The sequence below is a fragment of the Oryctolagus cuniculus genome, chromosome 7 (assembly GCF_051225735.1).
Source record: "Oryctolagus cuniculus isolate XC-2025 breed Fujian yellow rabbit chromosome 7, ASM5122573v1, whole genome shotgun sequence".
In the NCBI taxonomy this organism is placed as follows: Eukaryota; Metazoa; Chordata; class Mammalia; order Lagomorpha; family Leporidae; genus Oryctolagus; species Oryctolagus cuniculus.
In genome coordinates, this window is record NC_142873.1 from 28,888,374 (window position 1) to 28,914,681 (window position 26,308).

Genomic DNA, 26,308 nt, shown 5'->3' on the forward strand with positions numbered 1-26,308 from the left:
ACCATCCTCTTCAGCCAGCAGAAAGGATGCTTTGAGCACGGTGCACCTGACTCCGAAGGCACCCTCTACAAGCCGCGCTGAGCGCCGCCCCCGGGCAGAGGACGGGCACCCTTCCCCTCACCGACTCCTGGTCACTTCCCAACTGCCTGTCTATCTCCTCCCCCATCCCCATCGCCATTCCCCCCCTTACCTGTGTGAGCACTTAACCAAGATAGATAACACGCAGGGATGGAGAGCAGAAGCACAGGAGCGAAGATAAACGTCTGTGTGACAGCTTATCCCACGGCAGTCTGTCCGGCACCGCCAGAGGCAGCCTGGAAGCGAGCAGGACCCTAGGGCTGGAGGGGGCCTCGTGTCCCGAGCGCGACGCCCTGATTGGCTGGTTGGCTGCGGCCGGGGGTGAACCCGGATGTGCCTGGGCGGCCGTGTTGGCAGTCCAGGGCTATAGGTTTGGGTATCCTGGGGTTTTGGCTGCCGGAGCGGATGGCGCAGAGCTGGGCCGGCTTTTCTGAGGAGGAGCTGAGGAGACTAAAGCAGACTAAAGGTATTAGGCTGTACGTACAGAGCCGTTAAGGAGAAGAAGCGAAACTGCAGCTCGGGAGGGAGAAGGGGGCGTGGAAGAGACTCTGTCCGGGCAGGAGCTGGGTGTGCAGGATTGAGGGGCCCCAGGGCTGGAGGTACGGGGAGCTGTGGTGAGAGGCGGGCCCTGGGGAGAGAGCTCCGGAACGCACTTCAGGGATGTGATTTTTCCTGTAACGGAGTGGGAGCCCATAGCCCTGGGTGTCTGCTATAAGGAGGATTGATGCACGAACCTGTGGTTAGAGGACTGGTTGCGGGTAAAAGAGAGAGGAGGGGCACACAGCACTTCGGAATTGGGGTGAATTTATAGAAGCAGCTAAAACAGGAATTGCACAAGGATCTGAATAAACGCAAAACAAAGTGCTTTTTGTAATACATCTGGCGTATTGCACGCACTTCTGGTTGTCAGGTTATGTTCGCAGTTCTTTCCAGCTCTTGAGAATCCACAGACCAAAAGAGTCTTTGGGAGATTAGCCGTGAATCCTTTATAAACCTAAGTAGCTTTATGCTTCTGTCTTCAGCTTTATGGAGCATTCAATGGGATCGTACCGTTTTTTAAAATCATTTCATGCAGGAATCAAGATTACTAATACTTGCTGGGAAAGGGTTAATTCTAAGACATGACTTTGTGGTGGAATTTCCTTGAAGATCTCAGTGGTGATCCTGGCAGTGCCCACCCCTTCTGCAAGAAGCTTACACCACCCTTGATACCCGAATTTAAGTGCTTCGTTTTGAGAGAAAATTAAATCCTGCCGTGTACATTTCATTCAGGTTTTATGATTGGTGAAAATTGAATATTGTTCAAGTCATCTGTACATTTTTGGCATACATGTGAGTTTATCTAAGACTGACAAGTGGGAAAGGAATTGAATTAGTAGGGTGGGGCCAGGCAGATTGTATGGACTAGAATGATTTTTAGGGGTCTAGAGACCTTTCAAAACTGTATCATAGAAGTTATACTACAGTATGTGGCTAACTGACCATCTAGCTTGATGTCCTGAGATTCTTTTGTTCTGTTTTTAACAACCATATACATATTAAGGTGTACAGAGTGCAAGTACCCTAGCTTTGGGTCTGACTCCAAGTTCCAGGTGTCAGCTTCTGCTTTAGCAATGCAGGAAAGAACGAGTTATCATTCCTGCCTTCAAAGAGCTTATAGTCTAGTGAGAAGATAAACCTTAAAATCATATAATAATGTATGTGGGTGCAAACTGTTGAAATCTTTACTTAATGTATACTAAACTGATCTTCTGTATATATAGAAAATTGAAAATGAATCTTGTATGAATGGAAGGAGAGAGCGGGAAAGGGGAGGGTTGCGGGTGGGAGGGAAGTCACGGGGGGGGGGGGGGAGCCAATGTAATCCATAAGCTGTACTTTGGAAATCTATATTCATTAAATAAAAGTTAAAAAAAATCATATAATAACGAATGTTATGTAAGAGCTTGCTGCAGAGCTAGGAGCAACCTTTCTGTGCTAGGAGTAGGATAGAGCTTGGAAATATTTGACAGAAGGTATGTGTTAACAGAAGCAAAGGAAACAATACAGAAGTCTAAAAGAATGCATTCATTATGTATAACTATATTTTGAAATATTTTTGCAATTGGGTTGCATAGGGAGCGATAAGGACCTAAATTTTTGTGCTCATGGTTTGATAGTGAGAACTTAGAAAATGGACAACGGGAGCCGACGCTGTGGTTCAACAGGTTAAAGCCCAGGCCCGCGGTGCCAGTGTCCCACATGGGCGCCCGTTCGAGTCCTGGCTGCTCCTCTTCCAATCCAGCTCTCTGCTATGGCCTGGGAAAGCAGTAGAAGATGGCCCAACTCCTTGGGCCCCTGCAGCCATGTGGGAGACCTGAAAGAAGCTCCTGGCTCCTGGCTTCATTCAGATCAGCTCACCTCCTGTCCATTGCAGCCATTTGGAGAGTGAACCAGCGAATGGAAGACTTCTCTCTCTCTGGCTCTCTCTCTCTCTCTGTAACTGTCTTTCAAATAAATAAATTTTTAAAAATGGACAACAAATCACTAGTCCATGACTGCTTTGAGGACAGAGGAACATCATAGCATCTTTCCAATTAGGGTATTTCAAAATGTGTGTGGAAAATGGAACTAAACCAAACCTTTTTGGTGCAATTTTCTTTGAAATCCATCTAGTTTTTTTCATAATACACATTCTTATGAACTTTTTGTATCTTCCTTCTATGTATGGATTTCAAAAATTTTTGCACCAAAATAAACTTATCTTTTAAATCCATCTTCCACAAGATTTTTGAAGTACGTGTGTTATCCATAGCCAGGTACAGATTGGTATATAAACCTCAGCTTTGCCTCTAAATATTTGCCTTGGATTTCTCAATAGTATAACTAAAAGACTTGAGTCTTTAATTCTAAGGTGTTCTCCAGCCTTAAAAAAAATAACTTAAGTAAACTAGGAAGATGGGGTTGGTTGCAGCAAAAATAGAGACACCAGTACTCTAGAGCCACCTGTGTGTACATTGGGGAAAGTGGTCAAGAATATTCTTAACAGTCTTGTGTATAGTGCTAAAAAATTGGCAAGAACTAAAATGTTCATTAATAACAGCATAGATAAGTTGTCATATACCTGTCTAGTAGGCTACTACACAGCTAATGAGAATGTATTAATTATAATCACATGAGTTAACATCCTCAAGTCACCTAAGTATAATGTATAAAAAGCAAGTCACAGATGACTCTATACAATCTGATAGGCATATAGGGAATCGATAATGGAAATCAAAAGAATAAAATTCAAATAGATAAAGAGGCAAGGGGTATTTTCAGGGAGGGGCAAATACATAGGGAACTTCAGAGGTATTGGTAATTATGACATTGAAAGGCCATCACAAAACACACCAAACACCGGAGTTAAAGAAAAGGTTTATTGTTGGGCCAGCGCCGTGGCTCACTAGGCTAATCCTCCGCCTGCGGCGCCGGCACACCGGGTTCTAGTCCCGGTCGGGGAACTGGATTCTGTCCCGGTTGCCCCTCTTCCAGGCCAGCTCTCTGCTGTGGCCAGGGAGTGCAGTGGAGGATGGCCCAAGTGCTTGGGCCCTGCACCCCATGGGAGATCAGGATAAGCACCTGGCTCCTGCCATCGGATCAGCACTGTGCGCCCGCCGCAGTGCGCCAGCCGCGGCGGCCATTGGAGGGTGAACCAACGGCAAAGGAAGACCTTTCTCTCTGTCTCTCTCTCTCACTGTCCACTCTGCCTGTCAAAAAATAAAAAAAAAGAAAAAAGAAAAGAAAAGGTTTATTGTTGGGAGTTGGGAGGGAACCCAACAGCCTGGAGGCGGAGGGAGAAGAGAGGAGTGTGTGGGAAAGCAGGTCCTATTGTAGCTTTGCAGGGGTAGGGAAGTGGGAGCAGCTAATTCCATTATGGTGGAGGTGGAGTTGATGCTTGTGGTTGGACCATTTGGTCAACTGACTTCTAGTAAGCCAGGCTGGGCTTAGGACTTAAGTTTATTGTACAAGATGGTGACTGCGGCAGAGCCTAAAATGGCATTGGGAGTTTGTGATGGTGCCTCAGATAAGAAGGCACCATTTTACTAACAGAAATCACATTAACTCAAGTTAAGCTGAGGTAACAAATAATCCAAAAATATCAATTATCACATAAAGTTTTATTTTTCACTCTAGTTTCATGTGTGACATGGGTTGGCATGTAACTGTTCTATATAGTCACTGCATACTATCTCTTGATGCTGTTAGTTAGGCGTTGACCGTGGTAGGAGGAAATTTTTGAAAATCAAACACTGGCAGTTCAGTGCTATCACCAAGAATTGTCATGTATCTCTCCTACTATGGTTCATTTAACAAAAGCAAATTATATGACTTGGAGGCCGTGCATAATTCTGTTGTGTGTTCCAAAAGAAAGGGGGTATGTCTAACTTTGACTAGCAGTTACATCTGCTAAGATCATGTTTTATTTCTAGAACTGTGCTTTTTTCTTTTTAATAGTCTATACAGGGTAGAAGAGAGTGTATAAAGGTGACATATACATACATATATTTGATGTGTGATCTATCTCATAATGAAGTAGGATTGAAAGTTAAAAAGAAAACAGAATAGCCACATGCTATCAATTTCTAGTTAAATTATGGATGAGTTATCTATTCCTGATATACTAGTTTTTACCAGTTATACCATGAATACCTTCATCCAGTTTATAGTTTGTCTTTTAACTTTTGATGAACAATATATTTAATTACATTATTTTCAGGTTTATCAGTCTTAGAATTTTCAACATTTTCTATGTCATAAGAAATCAATCCCTACTATGAGGTAAAAAGATAACTAATCTTTGTTCTTTATTAAATAGGTTTTTTTTTACTAATATAGTATGAGATATGGATCTGACTTTATCTTTTCATTATGGATAATTTTACCTTGTGTCTATTTGTTAAATAATCCTACCTTTTGCTGTTGATTTGTCATGTGCCTGTGTCATATACAATGCTTTATCCGTGTGTGAATCAGTTTCTGGGCTCTTTGTTCTAATGTGTTGGTCATTTTGTCTGCTCCTGCAGCAATATCACACTATATTAGAGCTTCATACTGTCACTGATACCTAGTAATGTAGTCCCTTTTTCTTCTCTGAAATTTTTCTTTGTGTGTTTGAACCTTTATCCTTCCATGTAAAATCTTTATTAATTTTACCAAATTTCGTGGAAAACCCAGTAGGAATTTTGATTGTAATTGCACTGAATCTTTAGATCATTTTGGAGACTTTTCACTTCGCTTCTCCCCTTCCCTCCCCTCCCCTCTCGTCCCCTCCCCTCTCCTCTCCTCTCCTCCCTTTCAATGACAGAGTCAAAGAGAGAGAGAAAAATCTTCCATCTATCAGTTCACTCCCCAAATGGCTGCAGTGACGAGGGTTGGGTCAGGCCAAAGTAGGAGCTAAAAATTTCATACAGTCTCCCATGTGGGTGGCAGGAGCTGGAGCACCTGGGGCATCTTCTACTGCTTTACCAGGTGCCTCAGCAGGGAGCTGGATAAGAAGTGGAGCAACTGATCTTCAACTAGCACTCACACGGGATTACAGTATTGCAGGTGGTGGCTCAACCTGGTGCTCCACAATGATAATCAGTTTTTCTAATTTTTTTTTAAGATTTATTTTATTTATTTGATGCGGCTGGTACTATGGCATAGAAGGTTAAGCCTCCACCTGTGGAACCAGCATCCCATATGGGCGCTGGTTAATGTCCCAGCTGTTCCGCTTCCGATCCAGCTCCCTGCTAATGGTCTAGGAAAGCAATGGAAGATGGCCCAAGTGCTTGGGCCTCTGCTACCCACATGGGAGACCTAGAAGAAGCTCCTGGCTCTTGTCTTCGCCCTAGGCCAGTGCTGGCCATTGCAGCCATCTGAAGAGTTAACTTGTGAATGGAAGATCTCTCTCTTAGTTTCTCCTTCTCTCTCACTGTAACTCTGCCTCTCAAATCAATAAAGTTTTTTTTAAAGATTTGAGAAGCAGAGTTACAGAGAGAAGGAAAAACAGAGAGAGTGCATTTTATATAATAATATTCCCACTAATAATATATGTCATCACTTACTTAGGTTGTCTTAAATATTTATTAATAAATTTTGGAATTTTTCCTGTAGACATCTTGAGTAATTTTGTTAGTTTCTGATACATGATGATCTCTAATATTGAAATATCCTCTTTAATTGTGTTTTTATTTTTTTCTTTTGATATATGAACAATACAAATAAACCAAAAGAGAAGTTAACAAAAGATACACATAGATATTTCCTGTTTCCTAGGAGAATATTTTCTGTTTCTGGCTAAAGTCAGCTATAACATTTGCTTTTGATAGTAATTCTGTCTTTTTAAAGATATTGTCTATACATATTTTGTTTAATTACTACCCTCTGAGAGTTAAGTAGAGCAGGTCATTTTCAACAGTTTTGACAGATGAGGAAACAGGCATTAAATAATTAACTGACATCAATGAGCTGACAGACGCAAAGCTGGGACCATGAATCTGAAGCTTTTAACTCTACTTTGAGAAATTTAGATATGAATTTGCATTATTTCAAACTTCAATATGCAGAATTTAGAAGTTGTATTTGAATTTTGAATTTATAAAGACTCATCACCATTTGTCTTCCTAGGCATTTTCATAGAGAATGATATTTATAGGCCTTATTAATACAGTATGAATGTGAGTCAGATTCTTCATTTGTCCACCCTCAGTAAGAGGTTAACTAAAATAGAAATTCCAAAAAGTATAGTAGACATATTATTTAATTATACTTTAAAGTTTAAATTTTTAAATTTTTGGTTTTTTGCACTACTAAAGTGATAAGCCTTCAAAATTCAAAAAAAGCTTAAATTTTAATGTATCCTTTAATTCCTTTTTGTGGGCTACATTAAAATTAGTTTGACTACGTTTATTAGAGCTTGATAAGATTTCAGGATCCAGCCTTAGACGCTCTACAAGATGAAAAAAAAATGATGAGGGATGAACTAGTATTCTTAGAAATAAGGGACTTCACTCAATTGCATTTCTGTAACATTATGTACTCTGTATCATATTGCCCTAAAAGCTTTTAAAGCTGAGGAGAGAAGATTCCACTTGAAAACTTAACATCCATTTTGTTTCAGGAGAAAAGAAGAATCATACATAAAATTAAAGTCATATCAGATATTTCAGTATCTACTGAGTTTGGTCAAAATTAGTCTATTCTCTTTTGACAGTTATCAAATAAGGTTGAAAAAGAAACCTTGCTGTATGTTCCAAGGCTTAGCTCAAAGACAGATGACCTTGCTCTGAAGATAAATAGAGAACTGGGACAGTTTCTGTTCAGTGTTAAAGTGTCATTTGAGAACCCTTGAAGCTACAGGAAGATGGCTGCTTATCCTTGGGCTTTCAAGGTAGAGAACATGGTAGGGGGACCTCTGGATTTATTATCAAGTTTGATGTCAGTGCTTTCTTTCCTTAGGTAAATTATTATAATTATTTGCTACTCACACAAAGGAATTTTCCTCCATTCTCTTTTCTGTAGATCCATTTGAACCACAGCGGCGTGCCCCTGTAAAGAAAAGTCGACAGCAGATTCAGCGAGAAAAAGCTCTTTTAGAGCAAAGCCAGAAACTTGGACTTCAAGATGGATCAACCTTATTACCTCCAGAGCAGCTGCTTTCTGCACCGAAACAGAGATCTAACACTCAAAAACCACTTTCTTCTCCCCCTGCTCTTCCAAGCACTCTCACCCTTACCTCTCCTGTTGGTGATGGAAAACCTCAGTGTATTGAAAGCCAACCAAGAGAACCAAGACTTGAGAATTCCCATGATGCTCACAAAAATGTTGAGGTTTCACCTCCCAAGCCAGATTGCAAATTGGAGAAAAAGAAAGTGGAATTGTTAGTAAGTCTATATATATGTGAGATTCTTCATTCTTGCCCTTTTCTTCCCCATTGGACTTGGAGGAAATATAATTTGCTGGTTTTTTTTTTTTACATTTCTTCTGTTTTGTCTTCAAGTTTAGAAGTGTGATGAATAAACTATTGAAAAGTAGCTGTACCACCTAAATATGTTATAAGGTAGTCTCTATTAGGTATTTTTTAGATTTTATTTCATTTAGTTTACATAGCAGCCTTTCAATTTATGTCTGCTATTTTTGCTTTAGAAATGAAGGATCTGGGAATCAGAAAAGAGATTGCCTTCCTAAAGCTAATATGTAGCTAGCAAATAAGATTTGAGATTCACATATAAGTGTATCTGAATGCAAAGTCTGTGCCCTTTATACTCATCAGAATCAGTTTTTATGGGCATAGCATTACTTCTCATATTTAACCCAGTTTTCAACTTCCAGACTGCATGTTCATTGGCACAGTAAAAGGCTATTATAAACAGGTAAACAGATATGAAGGTTAAAGGAGAGGGTGTAGGAAATTGAGGGGACAAATTACATAATTCAGTTGCCTTTTAGAAATTATTGAATGTATATGTGAGAAACAACCTATGTAATTTAAAAAATTTTGTCACACTTTGGTAGAAGTTACCCTTCTGAGTTGTGAATTCTTACAGGAAGAGTAGAGGAAAAAGGATGATATTTGTTTCTGTTTTCCCTTTTGTGAGTCTTTTTCAAAGCATTGTATATTTTATCTAATCCCAGATATTTTTTGAATCTTTACTGATCAAGATTCTGTACTATGAGTTTTAATGTTTCCTACTCTCAGGGGTTTATGGGTAGGAAATTATTTGACAATAAATATATAACCACATGAATTATGAAACTGACATCAAACAAGTACATGGATTAAATATCTTTTAGGAGTAGTTTGCCCTGTTGAAATCTTTACTTAATATATTCTAAGTTGATCTTCTGCATTTGAAGATAATTGAAAATGAATCTTGATGAAGAATGGGATGGGAGAGGGAGTGGGAGATGGGATGGTTACGGATGGGAGGGAGGTTATGGGGGGGAAAGCCACTATAATCCAAAAGTTGTACTTTGGAAATTTATATTTATTAAATAAAAGTTGAAAAAAAAAGAGTACCTTGCCAGGGGCTGGCAGGAGGTAAAGCTGCCGCCTGCAGTGCTGACATCTCATATGGGTGCTGGTTTGAGTCCCAGCTGCTCCACTTCCAGTCCAGCTCTCTGCTGTGGCCTGGGAAAGCAATAGAAGATGACCCAAGTCCTTGGGCCTCTGCACTTATGTGATAGACCCAGAAGAAGCTCCTGGCTCTTGGCTCCTGGCTCCTGGCTTCGGACTGGCCCAGCTCCAGCCATTGCAACGATTTGGGGAGTGCACCAACAGATTGAAAACTAACTCTCTCTCTCTCTCTCTGCCTCTGCCTCTCTGTAACTCTGTCTTTCAAATAAATAAATAAATCTTAAAAAAAAAAAAAAAAGGTAGTTTACTAGCAAAGGTCTGAGACAAGTTTGTTGAGGGAGCATTAAGTTTAAATTGAGCTGGACAATTTAGATTAGATGCCTTTAGGTAAATTATTTATTTATTTAAAAATATATGTTCAAGGAGCTGGTGCTATGGAGTAGCAGGTAAAGCTGCTGCCTTCGGCACCAGCATCCCATATCAGCTGTGGTTCGAGTCCCAGCTGCTACACTTCCAATCCAGCTCCCTACTAATGCGTCAGGGAAAGCAGCAGAAGATAGCTCAAGTGCTTGGGCCCTTGTACCCACATAGGAGACCTGGAGGAAGCTCCTGGCTCCTAGCCAACTTAGCTCCAGCTTTTGCAGCCATTTGGGGAGCAAACCAGCAGATGGTAGATCTCTCTCTCTCTCATGCCCTCTCTGTCTGTCTCTAACTCTGCCTTTCATAAATACATATTTTTTTAAAGATTTATTTATTTGAAAGATTTACAGAGAGAGGTAGAGAGGTCTTCCATCGGCTGGTTCACTCCCCAGATAGCTGCAATGGCCAGAGCTGCATCGATCCAAAGCCAGGAGCCAGGAGCTTCTCCCGGGTCTCCCACGTGGGTGCAGGGGCCCAAGGACCTGAGCCATCTTCCACTGCTCTCCCAGGCCACAGCAGAGAGCTGGACCTGAAGAAGAGCAGCCGGGACCTGAACTGGTGCCCACATGGGATGCTGGTGCCCCAGGCCAAGGCTTCAATCCACTGTACCACAGCGCCAGCCCCCATAAATATTTTTTAAAAAGTTTAACTATAAAAATAAATTTATTTATTTTTGTTTTATATGAAAGGTAGAAAAACAGAAATCTCCCATCCATTTGTTCACAAATGCCCCAAAGAGCTGGGACTGGGCCAGGCTGAAGCCAGGAGCCAGGAACTCAAATAAGGTCTCCCACACGAGTGGCATGGACTCAGCTACTTCATCAGTCACATACTGCCTCCAAGGGTTGGTGTTAGTAGGAGCTGGGAGTGGGAGCAGAGCCAGGACTCAAATCCAGCCACTCCAGCATAGGTGCCAGCTTCCCGAATGACATCTTAACTGCTGTGCCGAGCACTTGCCCCATTGCACCTGCAGAGAGATCCCAAAGAAGCTCCTGGCACCTGGCTTCAGATCAGTTCAGCTCTGCCCATTACAGTTACTTGGGGAGTGAACCAGCGGATGGAAGACCTCTCTCTAGCTCTACCTTTCTCTGTAACTCTTTCAAATAAAATAAATAAATAAATAAATAAAAAAGGAAGGGCTTCAAAAGCAGAATTGGCAGGTGCAGCATGATAACACCAAGTCATCTGAGGAAGACCAGTCCCAGTCAAAGTAATTGTTTGAGAAATTCACGTGTCAGCACTGGCTGAGCTGGAATTAAAAGCACTGGTACGGATATGCCTGCAATAGTAAAAATGAGAGAGGAGCGATCCAGCTCTAAGTGGAAGCTGTGGGAATGGAGAGCAGAGGACAGTTTGGAAGTGGTTACTAAGTTTGAGAATGGAGACTTGATAAGAGTCACTATAGGAAATGATAATAGGAATACATAGATTTGCTGTTAAGCTTGTTGAGTTGACATCAGGTTCATGGACTTTATGGAAATTTTCATATATTTCAGAATTGGACAGTCTGGAGGAATGTATGTTTTAAGAACTTTGAAGTTTTTCTTTAGCCTTGTTCCATTTGGCTTTAGCTCACAGTGTTTTCAGTCTGTTTACAAATTTCTAAGTATTGGGGAAAAGTGAACAAATTGAAAAAACGGCATGAAATAAACATTTCTTATTGTCTTAACGAGGTAGAACCTCTTGTTCTAGGAAACTAAGAGATACATTATGACATCAGCTATAGTTCAATTTATTTTGATCTCCATTTTGCATATAACACATAATTAGCTTCCACAAATTTCTTTGTACTTTTAAAAAAATGCCATAGTACTCTGGCTTCCAGTTTGTGGGTTCCTAGATTTTATCTATATATATATATATAATGGATTTCAAAGGTCCAATTTATGTAAGCCTCTGTGCTTCACATCAGAGTCTTTGTTCCTATTAGAACAAAATAATGAGATGCAGATGGATTTCTTTTAAGAGGACTTTTGAAAGAGAATGCACATGATCTGCTTGATTAAATTTTATACTTAGGGACTAAGACTGTAAGGTGTAGTGTAGTGTAGCAGTCTGTTTCATTAACTCGTGTTTATACTTCTTTTCCAGGCAGGAAAAATCTCGTTGGGAAGTTCTGCAACAAGAACAACGGCTAATGGAAGAGAAAAATAAACGTAAGAAAGCTCTGCTGGCTAAAGCTATCGCAGAAAGGTGAGATGCTTGAACCAGGAGACGCTTATAACCTGCAATCAATTTTGTCATGCTATGCATTTATTTTCTAATAAGCTGGCATTGTCCCTACAACCATTACTTTCAAGGCTAACTAAACAAGTTATACTGAAATTACAATATTAGTTTATTAAGGAGCATTTTTAGAGCATAGGTCATATTGAATTTACAAGTCTAGTTGTGATTGAAACTTAAGGATCAGGGCCAGCCTTAAGACATAGCCAGTAAAACCGCCACCTACAAAGCCAGCTTCCCGTATGGGTGCAGATTTGTGTCCAGCTGCTCTACTTCCAATCCAGCTCTCTGCAAATGGCCTGGGAAAAGCAGCGGAAGATGGCCCAAGTGCTTTATGTGGGAGACTCGGATGAAGTTCTTGGCTTTGGCCTGCCCCAGCCCTGGTCATTGCGGCCATTTGGGGAATGAACAAGCGGATGGAAGATCTCTCTTCCTCACTTCTGTAACTCTGACTTTCAAATAAATAAGCAAAATCTTTTTTAAAAAAACACAAAACTTAAGGATCAGTATCAGTGTCCTCAGTTTTAACTATCTGCATGTTTGTAAGAAAATCAATAAGTAGCTATCAGTACATGTAAATTAGCAAATGCAGGTTTTAATTTAACAAAATGACCTTAGTTATCCATTGTGTTAGAGGAGTGGGGTTATCCCACATAAGTGATTCATACACTCAGAAGTCGTAATTGTGTTTTCTGTGGGCATTTTTCTTACATAATGTATCCTGCCTCCACTAGTAGAAGATATGTTATATAATTTAACTTTTATTGATGACTCAGGTCACCATGATGAGCTCCATTTATCTCTCACCTCTCAGTGTTAGAGTTGTCAGTAGTCCTTTCTCCTTTACTGTGTTGTGCCAGCACAGAGCACCAACATTCCGATTTGGGCCACTCTTTCCACCCCCTACCACCATTTGGTTTGTAATTTCTAAATCTCCTGTAGCCTTAGGAAACTAAGCTTGGTTAGTCAAGAAATGACAGTACTGGAAACTACATGCAGGTGAGTATTCAATGGCATTTTCTTTTCAAAGTCAAAAAATTCTGGCAAAACCTTTCTTTAAGGCTAGAGTATGTGTATGTTCAGGGGTAGAGGTAGGTGGAAGGAGGATGGGTATGAAATAATTGAGAATCACCTGCCAGAAGGAGGTATGTATTGAAAATGATTCATTTTTTTTTTTTGCTCCTAGTATACCTTGAGGTTACATGAAGCATAGGAAATGTACGATTCAGTGTCTTTCTGTGTTTCAAGAAAAAAAATGAGTCATTCCGTATTTTTTTTTTCTCCCATACGTGATTATGAGAAAGCATTTTAGTAGTTTTCAATTTGGAATTTGGAAGAGATTGGGAGGCTGTTTACTGGGGATTTTACAAAAAAAAATTTAAAGACTCAGCGCTTCTTCCCTAGGTGCTTTAGATCTAAGAACGCACTGCCATGGACAGAAATATAAGGAAATTCATGATTGGATTGTTAAGTGGGTGGGCAGTGAGGCACTTCAAGTGAAAGCATTATATTGGTAAGAAATTTATAGGCAGAAAGAAAGGGTAAATGCATAATGGAATAGAAACCAGGAGAATGTAAGGTACAAGATACTGGTTTTATGTAGGAAGTTTTGCTCTCCCTGAGAGTGCCTGTGAAATTTTGAAGTAAGTGAAGTCATGATTAAAGGTTTGCTTTTGTCTTTGCTTATTCTCTTTCTTACATGTATATTTTACTTGGAAGTGGTCAGGGCACTGAGAGTTGATGAGGTTGGCTGTACTTTTAAACAAGGAGAGAAGAGTATTTTGATTTTGAGCCCCACAAAGAGTTTTGAGGATCACTAGTCTTGTTTTGAGAATAAGAGTAACAGCATTGAAAGTTTGGGAAAATCGGGGGCCGGTGCTGTGGTACAGTGGTTTAAGCCTCTGCCTGCTGCACTGGCATCCCATATGGGTGCTGGTTTGAGTCCCTGCTGCTCTGCTTCCAATCCAGCTCCCTGCTAATGAGCCTGAGAAGACAGTGGAGGATGGCCTAAGTGCATGGGCCCCTGCACTTACATGGGAGACCCAGAGGAATCCTGGCTTTGGATTAGTCCATCTCTGGCCATTGTGGTCATTTGGGGAGTGAACCAGTGGATGGAAGATCTTGCTGTCTGTCTCTCTCTCTCTCTCTCTCTCTCTCTCTCTTTCTCTCTCTCTCTCTCTCTAGCTCTGCCTTTCAAATAAATAAATCTTAAAAAAGTAAAAAAGGTTTGGGCAAATGGGTCCCAAAAACCAAATAGAGGTTTTTTTGCTCTATATAGAAATGTTTAATGCAGGTATTTTTTTTTAAAGATTTATTTATTTATTTGAAAGGCAGAGTTACAGAGAGAGGGAGACAGACAGCGATATTCTGTCTGCTGGTTCACTTTGCAAAAGACCTCAATGGCCAGGGCTGGGCCAGGCTGAAGCCAGGAGCCAAGAGCGTCATCCTGGTCTCCCACATGAGTTCAGGGTCTCAAATACTTGTACTGTCCTCCTCTGCTTTCCCCTACATGTTAATAGGGAGCTGGATTATAAGTGGAACAACCAGAAACAAACCAATGCCAATATGGGATGTTGACCTCACAGCTAGCAACTTAACCCACTAAGCCACAACTCAGTCCCTGGTATCTGTTCTTGATTATCTTTAAGTATCAAAATGAAAACAGGCTTAGCAAGAAGAGGAATGTAAGATAGATCTTTGGAAAGCTGTGTTGGATGTGTCAGTACAAAGGGAATATAGACACATTTTTGCCAGAGTTTGTTATTTTTTTTTAATTTTGTATTTATTTATTTGAGAGTTAGAGTTACAGTGAGTGGGAAAGACAGAAAGGTCTTCCATCCACTGGTTCACTCCCCAGATGGCTGCAGCGGCCAGAGCTGGGTTGATCCGAAGCCAAGAGCCAGGAGCTTCATCTGGATTTCCCACAGGGGTACAGGGGCTGAGGTACTTGGACCATCTTTTACTGCTTTCCCAGGCCATAAGCTGAAAGCCGGATTGGAAGTAGAGCAGCCGGGATGCGAACCGGCACCCATATGGGATGCTGGCACTGCAGGCGGAGGATTAACCTACTGTGCCACAGCACCAGCCCCCAGAATTTGTTCTTACTGATTGAATAAATGCACAAAAGTGAGTTGTGTTTTGGTAATTTTTTTCACCTTGTTCATGAAAATAATAGGTGCTGGGCTGGCATTGTGTCATAGCAGGTAAAGCTGGCACCTGTGATGCCAGCATCCCAAATGGGTACCAATTTGAGTCCTGGCTGCTGCACTTCCAATCCCACTCCTGCTAATTGCCTAGGAAAGCAATGGAGTATGGCCCAACTACTTGGGACCCTTTACCCACGTGGGAGACCCAGAAGAAGCTCCTGGTTTTGAGGAGATCCTCTCTCTATCTTTCTGTCTTACCACCTCTCTCTCTCTCTAACTCTGCCTTTCAAGTAAATAAATAAATCCTAAACAAAAAAATGGGCACTAATAGAAAATTTGGTATATTTGGGGAAAAGCTCAAATGCAGTCTTTGAGATATACCAAAATGTTACCAGTGTTTAGTTTTTCTGATTTTTCTAATTTTTAAAAATTCAGAATTATATACACAGTGACTTACTTTTTTTACTTACATTGTCTTTGGATACATGATGTTAACATTTTTATTTTTTCCACTCACCTTGCTATTCTCTAGATCTAAAAGAACTCAGGCAGAGACTATGAAACTAAAGCGGATCCAGAAAGAGTTGCAGGCTTTGGATGACATGGTATCAGCTGACATTGGAATCCTTAGGAACCGCATTGATCAGGCCAGTCTCGACTATTCATATGCCCGGTGAGTTGGGAAGATTGAATTCAGAGTAAGGAATCTGACTTAAATAATTCATATTGCTAGCTGGACCAGTAGCTTTAACGTATATCATCATTTAAGCCTCGTATCAGCCTCCGTAGGTGTGGCACTTACTCCTCTGTGGTTCTCATTCAAGTATCTTTTTCCTCTGTGTAGCCTTCCTTAACTCTACCAGTTAACCTTGTTCATATGCTTGTTAAAGCATTTCTTATATTATTTATTTACATTTCAATCTTTGTTGGTAAACTATCAGAAATTGAATGTTTGAGACTTTCTCTTTAGTCTTTCAGGATTTATCAGTGTAAATGTCTGAATGACTTGCACCCAAAACTCTGTTACTCTATCACCACGTTTATGCTGTTTCCATTAAAATTTTTGATTATTTGATATGATCTTTATGGGATTGGAACTTTTCTCATTTTAGTCTTCAGCATAGTAAGAAAACCTAGGCTTGCTTGCTTGCTTATTTTATTTATTTGAAAGAGTTACAGAGAGGCAGAGGCGGAGAGAGAGGTCTTCCATCGGTGGTTCACTCCCCAGATAGCCACAAAGGCTGAAGCTGTGCTGATTCGAAGCCAGGAGCCAGGAGCTTCTTCTGGGTCCCCCACATGGGTGTAGGGGCCCAAGGACTTGGGCCATATAGGTTAGTTTTTAAAAGTTTATGAATATTTTAAAGAAAATACCTCTCTTGGAACTTGCAGGTTTTTTTTTAAAGATTTATTTTATTTATTTGAGAGGCAGAGTTACAGAAAGAGAGAGCGAGCTTGCATCCAATGGTTCACTCCCCAAATGGCTCCAATGGCTGGAGCTGGGCCAATCCAAAGCCAGCCACTGTTTTTCTAGGCTATTAGCAGGGAGCTGGAGCAGAAGTGGAACAGCCAGGACTCGAACTAGCACCCGTATGGGATGCTGGTGCTGCAGGTGGAGGCTTAACCTACTATGACACGACATCAGCCCCACAGTTTCTTTCCCTTATGTTTTCCATTTCACCCATAGTATGTACAAAATGGTTTGATATTATATGTTTCCTTGGTTTCAACCATTGGCATTTTTTCAAAGAGAAAAAACTCATCATGGAGTATTTTTAAATGAACTGACACATGTAAAGAATTACATGGACTTTGCAAACAGATAAAAGGGCAAAAAAATGTACTATTTCAGGGTTTTTGTCCCTTCAACATTGCTTTAATCATCTGGGTTTGTCTTTTTTCACAAGAAAATGCTGTGTTAATAACTCAGTTTTGCATCTTTCTCTGTAACACTAGAAATCAATCAGAATGCCTCATTAGTCCAGGGTAAACCACAACATCAGAATGTTTATATAACAATTTAATAAAGCGGAAATGCTTGATTGTGGTTTTTAATTCACTGTTTGGTGTTTAAGAAAAAGGTCTGTGGTTGTCCTTGTGATTTTTAGAATTGTTGTATGGCCATATGCTGTTTGACTTAATGAATTGTCTTTATTAATTAACAACCTAAAGTAATGCCATCAGTAGCTCATAACTAGAAGTTCCAGATTTTTATTAATAATGTCATTAAGAAGGTAACCAAGATTTTAAGATTAAAGTAAGCTTTGATTTTTTACACTTTTATTTTCTGTAACATAAGTTAGCCAGAGGAGCATTTTTATGCCTTGCCAGCCTTTTATATGAATAGTTCATAGTACAAGAACCAGTGCTGAGTACCTCAACAGAAAAATAATATGATTAACATTTTAATTCTATCCTAGTGGAAACTGGAGAAGGATGCCTTTGCATATTGAATGTTATATAAAAATGCCTTGGTTTAGGCCTTCAGAGAACCACAGAGAAGGTGGAATTACTAGTTAAAGCAAAATATATACCATAATGTATGAATATTCTTAACGAAATTTTGACATATTTTTACATAGCAAAAATATATTTTTTGCATCTTTAATAATCTATAGATGACAATTTCTCATGGTATTGATACTTAATGTATGTGTAGTTGGATAGAATTGGATACTATATGAGGCTGTTGTTAAAAGCCTAAGCTCTTGTCTTAGGTCAAAGAGAAACCATAGATAATTGTGATTAGAACTAGGGTTGGGTTTGTTTCAAGCATAAGTTTAGGGCAACATTTTCTGAATTTACATTTATGGTTATTGAAAAATTGCATATTGGTAATATAATATGATCCAGTTTTTAGTGTGAGGTAATCTCCAGTTTCTGTAGGAACTTCATTTCTTTTTAATAAAAGTGATACCTTAGTTCTGTAGTACCTGGTATAATGCAGTGTCCACAAAAGGTTCTTGAATAGTAAATATGCCGAATTCACTTTAAAATTGTTTTCTGTGGAGCGATGTTAGGATAGACCCCTCTGATGAGACCAGCATGAGGCTGCTGCTTATAGCCATGTCTACAATGTTGTCATATGCTGTGCAGACCTGCCTGTGAGAGTGGCTGCATGTAGAATATTTTGTTGAACTCTCAGTATACTGGGAAAAATAATTATCCCTATTTATCCTCTAGGTTAAATAGATAACACCCTGTCCTCCCCCACACACAGAGGCAAATATTTTAAGTCATTTTATTAATAATTTACAAAACTGGAAATAAGTGGTATTGTGGAAAACAGCATACAGAAATGTAAGAATAATAAACCTTTTTGTATCAAGTAGTTTGACTCCCATACATAAAATGTTGAGAGAATATTGTTTCATCCTTTTAGCATCCCAGGGAGGTCCCCGTATTTGTAAAATATTGGGTGATTAAATTTCTCTTCTTAAAATCACTAACTGTATGAAATTGTCATTTCCTTTTTATACTTAGAATTATACATTTCACTCATTGTTTCTTGAATTTAGGGAGATTGTCCTTGAATAAGTTTTTCTAAAGACTGAAAGTCCCAGATTTCATCTGCATGATCAGTTTCACCCTCCAGAGTGCAGAGTGTGCCTCTGCATCTGTGTTTGTTTCCTGGGACTCCCATAACAATTTACCACAAACTGGATGGCTTCAAACAGCAGAAATTTCTCCTCATACTTCTGGAGGCCAAAATTCAGGATGTCAGCAGGGTCATGCTTCCTTCAGAGACTAAAGATGCATTCCTTGCTTTTTTAATCTTCTGATAGCTGTAAGCATTCCTTGACTATCTGTGTGTCCATCGTCACATTGCTTTCTCCTCTCAGAACCTCTGCCTCTCTCTCAGAATACGTATGATTTTACTTAGAGCCCAACTGAGTAACCCAACAGAAATCCCTCTAAACCCTTACCTTAATCACATCCTTTTCTCTATTTTTCTCTAATTTTCACTATTTTGTCACAGTGAAGTAATATTTACAAGTTCTGGTAACTGGGAATTGAGTGTCTTTGGGGGACTGTTTTAAGCCTACTGTAACATTCCTTTTGATTGTGCAGCAACAGCAAAATATCTTCCTCAGTGAATTTTTCTCTACTTTGCCAATATGGGCAGAAAATGAAGAAACATTAATTCTCAACTGTGTTAAATGAAAACTAAGGTTATAAAGATGATGTTTCCAATCTTTTATAACTTTTTTTTTAAAAAAAAAGATATATTTATTTGAAAGGTAGGAGTTACAGAGAGACAAAAAGAGATAGAGATAGCTTCCATCTGTTGGATTTCTCCCCCGATGCCCACAACAGCCAGGGCTGGGCCAGGCCAAAGCCAGGAGGCCCAGAACTCCTTCTGGGTCTCACAGTTTGTTGGCAGGGACCCACTTACTTGTTGCACCATCATTTGCTGACTTTGCAGGCCACAAAGCAGGAAGCTGGGTTAGAGGCAAAGTGGCTGGTACTGGAACCTGCACTCCAATAAGAGACACAGTGGCCCCAAGCAGCAGCTTAACCCACTACACCACAACCCCTGCCCCTTTATACCTTCTTGAGGGGATGTAATACTTTTAACACAGTAAGAAAACTAAATGATGATAATTTATGTCATTATCAATGTAGATCATTCCATCATTTTCTGTTTTCTTACTGTTTTTTGTTTTTTAGTCCAAGGAATGGACAATTGATGAATAATCATGAAATAATTCCTAAGGTGATGAATGGTAAAATGTATCAAAATACAAGAAAAGTAAGATATCTGTCATCCTCTGATATATCTTGGATTAATAAAAGAATCCATTGGATCCATCAAAGTAATTGTAAAATAAAATTTAATTCTATTTAAAAAAAAATAAGTACATTTTCTCTTTGATTTTTCAAAGACTTCTAAGAAAGGATAAAAATCCTGCATGTTAATCTGTACAAATAGAACTGCTTAGAAAAGGAACTGAAAAATTAAAAGTGAATCAATAGAACCTGATGGTCTTTTGAAGGTTAATGATTGAGTTTTTAAAAAATTTCTGGATTACCAAAACCAGGAGACATTTTTCTGGAACCCTTGAAATAACATTCATTAAATCATTCAGTGTCACTTTGAAATAAGAAAACAATTCTATAATGACATTTCCAGTTTTGTGTGTCTTACTATGTTGTGTATAATGCTCTTATTCTGTTCCAGAGTATTCATCATACCCTGATTTGCTATTATCCACCTGCCCCCAAGGCTGGTGGTGCGGTTTGTGAAACTAATCAATATTTTAAACATAAATTACTCTGTACGGGAATATATGTGCATGTCTCTTGCCAGAAGGACTTTAAGTAAATAAACAAAATGCAAAATCTTCAGTGATTTATCCAGGGTGGTAGGTCAACAAAAACCCAGGGACCTATTTGCAAATATTAATTTCAATTCAGTATTCATGAGCCAAGTCTGTAAATCTCTGCTGACTGACTTTGACTGATTGAGAGAGACCACAGACTTGCAGAGAAGGGAGATTTATGTTGTCAGAGTTCTTGGCTTGATGCAAGAACCTCCATAAATAGGATATTTTATAAGTTATGTGAATAAAGGACCCAGGTATCCAACAGAGTTTCTTTAGGATAATTCTTTGAACATAGATGGTTATTGAAAATATAACTAGATTTCTCATTCTTATATTACTAAGTCACAGTAAAAACTGAAATGTGATAAATAAACATGTAAGTAAGAGTTTTCAAAAGTTTCTTCTGGCTCCCTACATTTTGCATAATCTTAATTTTAGATATATGATTACAAATATAACAGCAGTTCATTTTTATTCCAGTGCTCCAAAGAGGAAATTGTTTCTTGAATGCCTATGAAGCACTGTGCTAGGTGCTTGCCCAGTTTATACTGTTCAGTCTTTAACATTCCTGTGAGCTATTATTATCATCACTGTTTTATAGATAGACCATGACACAGTTGAAGAAACTGTCCAGAGTCACTGTACTGGCGCTTTCAGTCATTGTGTGCCTCTTCTGCAGCCTAACCCCAGGAATCCAGCTGTTTTGTATTCATGATGCTGGCCTGGGCACACCTGATTAGAACAAAGATGGGCTACTGACTCCAGGACATTGAATCTGTAGGCTAAATAGTGGCTGATGCCACTGACACTAAGCTCTGTTAAACTGAGATGAGCCAGGCCAATCCAGCTTCTCCTTCTGGAATTGAGAATTGAATCACTCAGAGACTAAGTGGGGTGAATTTGAGTTAGAGCCACAGCTGGTGGCCATATTGGGTTGTGAGTATCATGGGAAAGCTGAAGTGAGAGAAACTGTTTGGCTTTTAATGCATTGAAGAAGAATAGCCTTATGAAATTGCCTCTTATATCCTACAGTGAAACCCATTTTTTTTTACCTGAGCTAGTTTAACTAGATGCCTGTTCTTTGCATCTAAGAGAAGCCTTGACCAAAACAGGTGCTTACAGAAAATGGCCAGGAAGGTTTTAACCCTGAGTCCTCTAAAATAAAAAACGTTTATTTTTTTCACTGTGTTCCCTTCCAAGACAGATAATCTTGTATTAGGAGATACACCAGTTTTATTGCTATAACTCTTACACCAGAAACTACTTACTACATTGAATTGATGCAGGTGACAGTAACAGGCAAGAAGCATGACCATAACAAGTGTCAGTGGTGATTAAATTGAAGGACTTGTTGGCAAATGGGAATCAACTTCTTGTCTTGTAAGAGGAAAAAAAACACCTTTTTTTTCCCTTGATGTAGAAAGAAAAGCAACAAATTGTAGGGAGAAAGCAAAAGACAATGAGCAAAAATCTGATTAATTTTCTTTTTTTGTGCCAAACCAAAGCCAAAGAAAGGAAGATTAAAGGGTGACTTCTTCAGTAGAATTTCTCTATTTTTGCATAAGACTGGTGGTACTTATCATTAGAGTTCATGTGTGTCAATATGAAAATTTTCTAATACAAATACAAGTGTTAACAGTGGTCTGTTTCTGAGTGGAGAGGGAACGCACAGCTTACTTAACCCAGAAGGTCTCACCTAGGAGCGGTTTGCCATTTTATAGACACTTGGCAATGTCTAGAGATGTTTTCTGTCCTCACAGCTAGGGGGTTGTACTGGCAGCAGAAGGGAGAAGCCAGTGAGCCTGTCGGTGTCCTGTAGTCTGCAGGACTGCTCACAACCACAACATTATACTGCCACACTGTCAACAATGCTGCATTTGAAAAATCTTGCTGAATGTATACTGAAGCTTCCACTTCTATTTGATATTATTTTTTTAAACGAGTTATTTATTTATTATTTGAAAGGCAGAGTTACAGAGAGAGAGAGAGAGAGGTCTTCCATCCACTAGTTCACTCCCCAGATGGCCGCAATGGCAGGAGCTGCGCCGATCCAAAGCCAGGAACTTCCTCCGGGTCTCTCATGCAGGTGCAGGGTCCCAAGGACTTGCGCCATCCTCCACTGCTTTCCCAGGCCATGGCAGAGAGCAGGATTGGAAGTGGAGCAGCTAGGTCTCAAACCGATGCCCATATAGGATGCTGGCACTGCAGGTAGCAGCTTACCCGTGATGCCACAGTGCCGGCCCCTACTTGATATTTTTTTGCCTTCACCTGGTAAGTATCATTTGGTTGGTGAGCTCTGTCCCATTTGTATTCAGCTCCCAACAACCATCTCCATCAAAAACTTCCTTTTTTTTTTTTTAAGATTTATTTATTTATTTATTTATTTGAAAGTCCGAATTAGAGATCTTCCATCTGCTGGTTCACTCCCCAAATGGGTCAGGCTGAAGCTAGGAACCAGAGCTTCATCCAGGTTCCCCAACATGGATGCAGGGGACCAAAGACTCGAGTCATCCTCTGCTGGTTTCCCAGGCACATTAGCAGGGAGGTAGATTGGAAATGGAGCAGCCAGGACTCAAACCGGAGCTCATATGGGATGCTGGCACTGCAGGCTGGGGCTTTAACCCACTGTGCCACACAGCACCACCCCTATTCCTTTTCTAATCCAGCAGTCAGTAGAACACAGGTATTCTACTTTCTCTATCTTTTGTTGTTTTATCTCTCTTAAATTAAACAAATTATGTGATGGAGTTAGCTTGCACTGGTTATCAGAGCAGATTTTGTGTATCTCTTCCCAATTCTGTGTTCAACGATGTCATGTTACTAGCTGAAATTGGTTAGAATACTAGTATGCATACCATTGAAACTGGAAAATGCTACCTCAGAGCTTTCAGAACTGGTGTTGTGGCGTAGTGGGTTACACTGCCAGTATCCCATATGGGTTCTGGTTGTACTCTAAGCTGCTCCACTTCCAATCCAGCTCCCTGCTAATGGCCTGGGAAAGCAACAGCAGATGAACCAAGTGTTTGGGCCACTGCACTCATGTGGGAGACCGGAAGAAGCTCCTGGCTTTAGCCTGGTCCAGTCCTGCATGTTGTAGCCATTTGGGGAGTGAACCACCAGATAGGAAATCTCTCTTTCTCTCTCTCTCTAACTCTGCCTTTCAAATAAATAAACAAATCTTTAAAAAAAAAAAAAATCAGAGCTTTTCCCCTCTTGAAGCAAGCACACCTTTTAATTAACCCATTTAGCTTGCCTTCAGTCAAACACATCTTTAAAGTAAATGAGGGTGAAATTATGTTAGATCGGGTGAATACAGGTAGGATAATTGTGTGTTTCAGCAGCTGTAGCCTAGTTTGTCTAAGTTGTAGACAGGTGTTTTTACAGTTTTAATATTCATACCTTCATTATACATTTTCCCAATTTTGGAGTTTACTGATGATTTGTAGATCCTCTTTTGAGTATCTTTAATAGAAAACCAATGGCCCCATTTTTGTTCCTGTCCTTACAGGAAGCGGTTTGACAGGGCTGAGGCAGAGTACATTACAGCAAAGCTGGATTTACAGCGCAAGACTGAGATAAAAGAGCAACTCACTGAGCATCTCTGTACGATCATACAGCAGAATGAGCTTCGGAAGGCCAAGAAGTTGGAGGAGTTGATGCAACAGCTGGACGTACAAGCTGATGAGGAGACTTTGGAGCTTGAGGTGGAAGTAGAAAGACTTCTTCATGAACAAGAAGCAGAAGCAAGGAGACAAATGGCTCATTTAGAGAGGCCGTTTCAGCCTGCCGGGGACAGTGTGACAACAGGATTTGCTGATGAAAATAAAAAGTATCAAGAACAAGCTGTTTCCCTAAAGATAGATGAACAGTGTGAAAATTCTAAGAGCATTCTTCTTCCTAGTCTAGGCTGCCCAAATCAAGAAGTTAATGGCATTTCAGCTGATGGAACCACGTGAATTGCCAGGACTGTTTTAAACTTACCTGACGTCAAGAAAGTACACTTACTACAGGAAATGATACCCTTTACCTCTGATAAAACCGCTGTAAGACAGTGTTAATTTTTGAACCCATGATTGGTTTTAGTAGGTTAACTTATTTGGCAGTGCTGACCTCAAATTATGGTAATTTTATATAAAATTCATAGTTGTGTTTCACCTTGATTTTGGTTCAGTTCCTTCAGGGTTCCTTTTATCCTTATGACTGGGTGATAATAGGTGACTTAAAAGGATAGGAGAAAAAGAACATGGTTAGAGTATTCTTAGACCAGGTAAATATAGAAAAGTAGATTGAAAAGTCATACTTAATACCTAGTCAAACCTGTTTGCCTTCTCCTGGGAGAAGTGTTGAGAATGGAAGTCCTATTTTATGTAATCAGTAAAAAGAAGAATTGCTATGTGAAAAAGTGATACAGGAAAAAGAAGTCACAGGTTGAATTACTAGAGTTGTAAAATGCAACCTGGAAATTGCAATTTGTGTAAAGAGTCAGATAACTTATGCCAGCATTCCTTTTGTGTCAGGTTGCTTTGTATTGTTTTATTTTACACCCAGATTTTTGGTTAGTCGATACATAGACACATATGCATATAAACATACTAGATGTAATTTTACATTTAACAAGTTGTCTTATTTTTAGTCAGTGAGTTAATCAGTTAAATTTAAACAATTAAAGTTTTCTCAAGGCTGAAAATAGTTTAGAAAATCTTATTGCTACTTCTTATCCAAATATATTAATGTACTTTCTTTCTGAAGTTATATGTAAAGATGTGTTCTATTTGTTGGGCAGAAATGATAAATTATCCTGTTTTAAAGCATTTAAATTCGTAAAATGCTGATTTTGTTTCTATTTTAACAATTTGTTAATTATATATTGCTAATGCTTGACCTCTACAGTATACTAAATGTGAATGTGTAAATATTGAAATTTTTTCCCACAAAATCTATGGATATCACACTAAATTATGAAATATTTATCAGAAATTCCAAAAAGTAAAAACAGTACACTTTAGTTCTTAAAGAAAAAAATCATAAAAGAAGCTAAGAAGAGGTGTTATAGTATAATATCCATAATAATTTCTGAAACAGGGACATCCATTTTTTAAAATGGGTTAGTTTGAGGGTATTTTCTGGTAATCTGGATGAGTACTTTTTTTATAATTTGAGGTGAAAGTATAACTTTCCTTTACTGCCTACTCTAAATATAAGCATGTATGTGATAATTATGTTTTTATTTGTGAATGACATACAAAGAAAAAGCTTAATTACCCAAAACACTCTTATTTTTCTAAGAAATAAACAACTCTGATGTATTTATAGTATGGTCTTTCATTTAGCTTTAAAAAATAGTTTAAAGCAATTTAATATATATTTTTAAGCAGTGTGCAAGGATAATACCTCTTGAATTTCTTGTGGTGGATAGTTACCTACTTTTGTATGAGTCTCTGTTAGAAAATTCATTAATAGCTGAAGTATTGCAATGTACATATTACAGGTACATAGAATTTTTAATTCTTAACTATTTATAAGATACACAGAGAAAAGAGAACATGGAAAAAATGATTTGGTTGAGACCTCAGAGATAACCTGATTTAATCATCCTATTTTACATGAGGAATGTGAGGGCCAGAGATTTCATTAGTGTCTTGTTGGCCAACTGCTTCAGTTTAACCTCGAAGTGCTAGTAAAGCTGCGGTTCTGTATTCTCAATGACATCTCTCCCATATCTCAGCCCCTGAAGTTCACTGTATTTCTCCACTTTTAGATTGTGCTTTATAACTCATTTCAGGAGTGTGTGTGTACGTGTGTGTGTTTGTGTGTGTGTGCATGTGTGAGATACTTTCAAATATTGCCTATAAAAGGCCCCCGAAGCCATTATTTTTGGAGAAACATTATCTTGCATGGCTTTCCTAGGGTGGTATCTGAGTGCTCAGGTGATGATATAAGTGACAAAATTATATTGCATCAGTTTTATACAAAGACAGCTGTATCCCATGTGTGGGAGGAACAAGAACAACATGAATGAAGAATTGGTATGA

At 39.3% G+C, this 26,308-nt stretch overlaps 1 protein-coding gene across 2 annotated transcripts; it reads left to right on the top strand.

Annotated features, from left to right (window-relative positions):
* The first annotated feature begins 341 nt into the window (after window positions 1-341).
* Window positions 342-25,582, top strand: GORAB (golgin, RAB6 interacting). Of its 2 annotated transcripts, none has more exons than XM_002715211.6 (5): window positions 342-544; window positions 7,606-7,963; window positions 11,672-11,773; window positions 15,485-15,625; window positions 23,785-25,582. In XM_002715211.6, exons 1-5 carry the CDS (start codon window positions 484-486, stop codon window positions 24,230-24,232), a joined length of 1,110 nt encoding a protein of 369 aa, XP_002715257.3. In that variant the 5' UTR covers window positions 342-483; the 3' UTR covers window positions 24,233-25,582. The 2 variants fall into 2 exon arrangements, with proteins under 2 accessions (XP_002715257.3, XP_017201193.1); XM_017345704.4 differs by having other exon boundaries at window positions 369-544; window positions 7,606-7,967.
* Window positions 25,583-26,308: the final 726 nt, after the last annotated feature.

Excerpts from the sequence above, each read along its gene's own strand:
- GORAB (XM_002715211.6), top strand. The coding sequence starts at position 484 with ATGGCGCAGAGCTGGGCCGGCTTTTCTGAGGAGGAGCTGAGGAGACTA. Across the intron at positions 545-7,605 it reads GAGACTAAAGCAGACTAAAG|ATCCATTTGAACCACAGCGG; the intron begins GTATTAGGCTGT and ends TCTTTTCTGTAG. Across the intron at positions 11,774-15,484 it reads GCTAAAGCTATCGCAGAAAG|ATCTAAAAGAACTCAGGCAG; the intron begins GTGAGATGCTTG and ends GCTATTCTCTAG.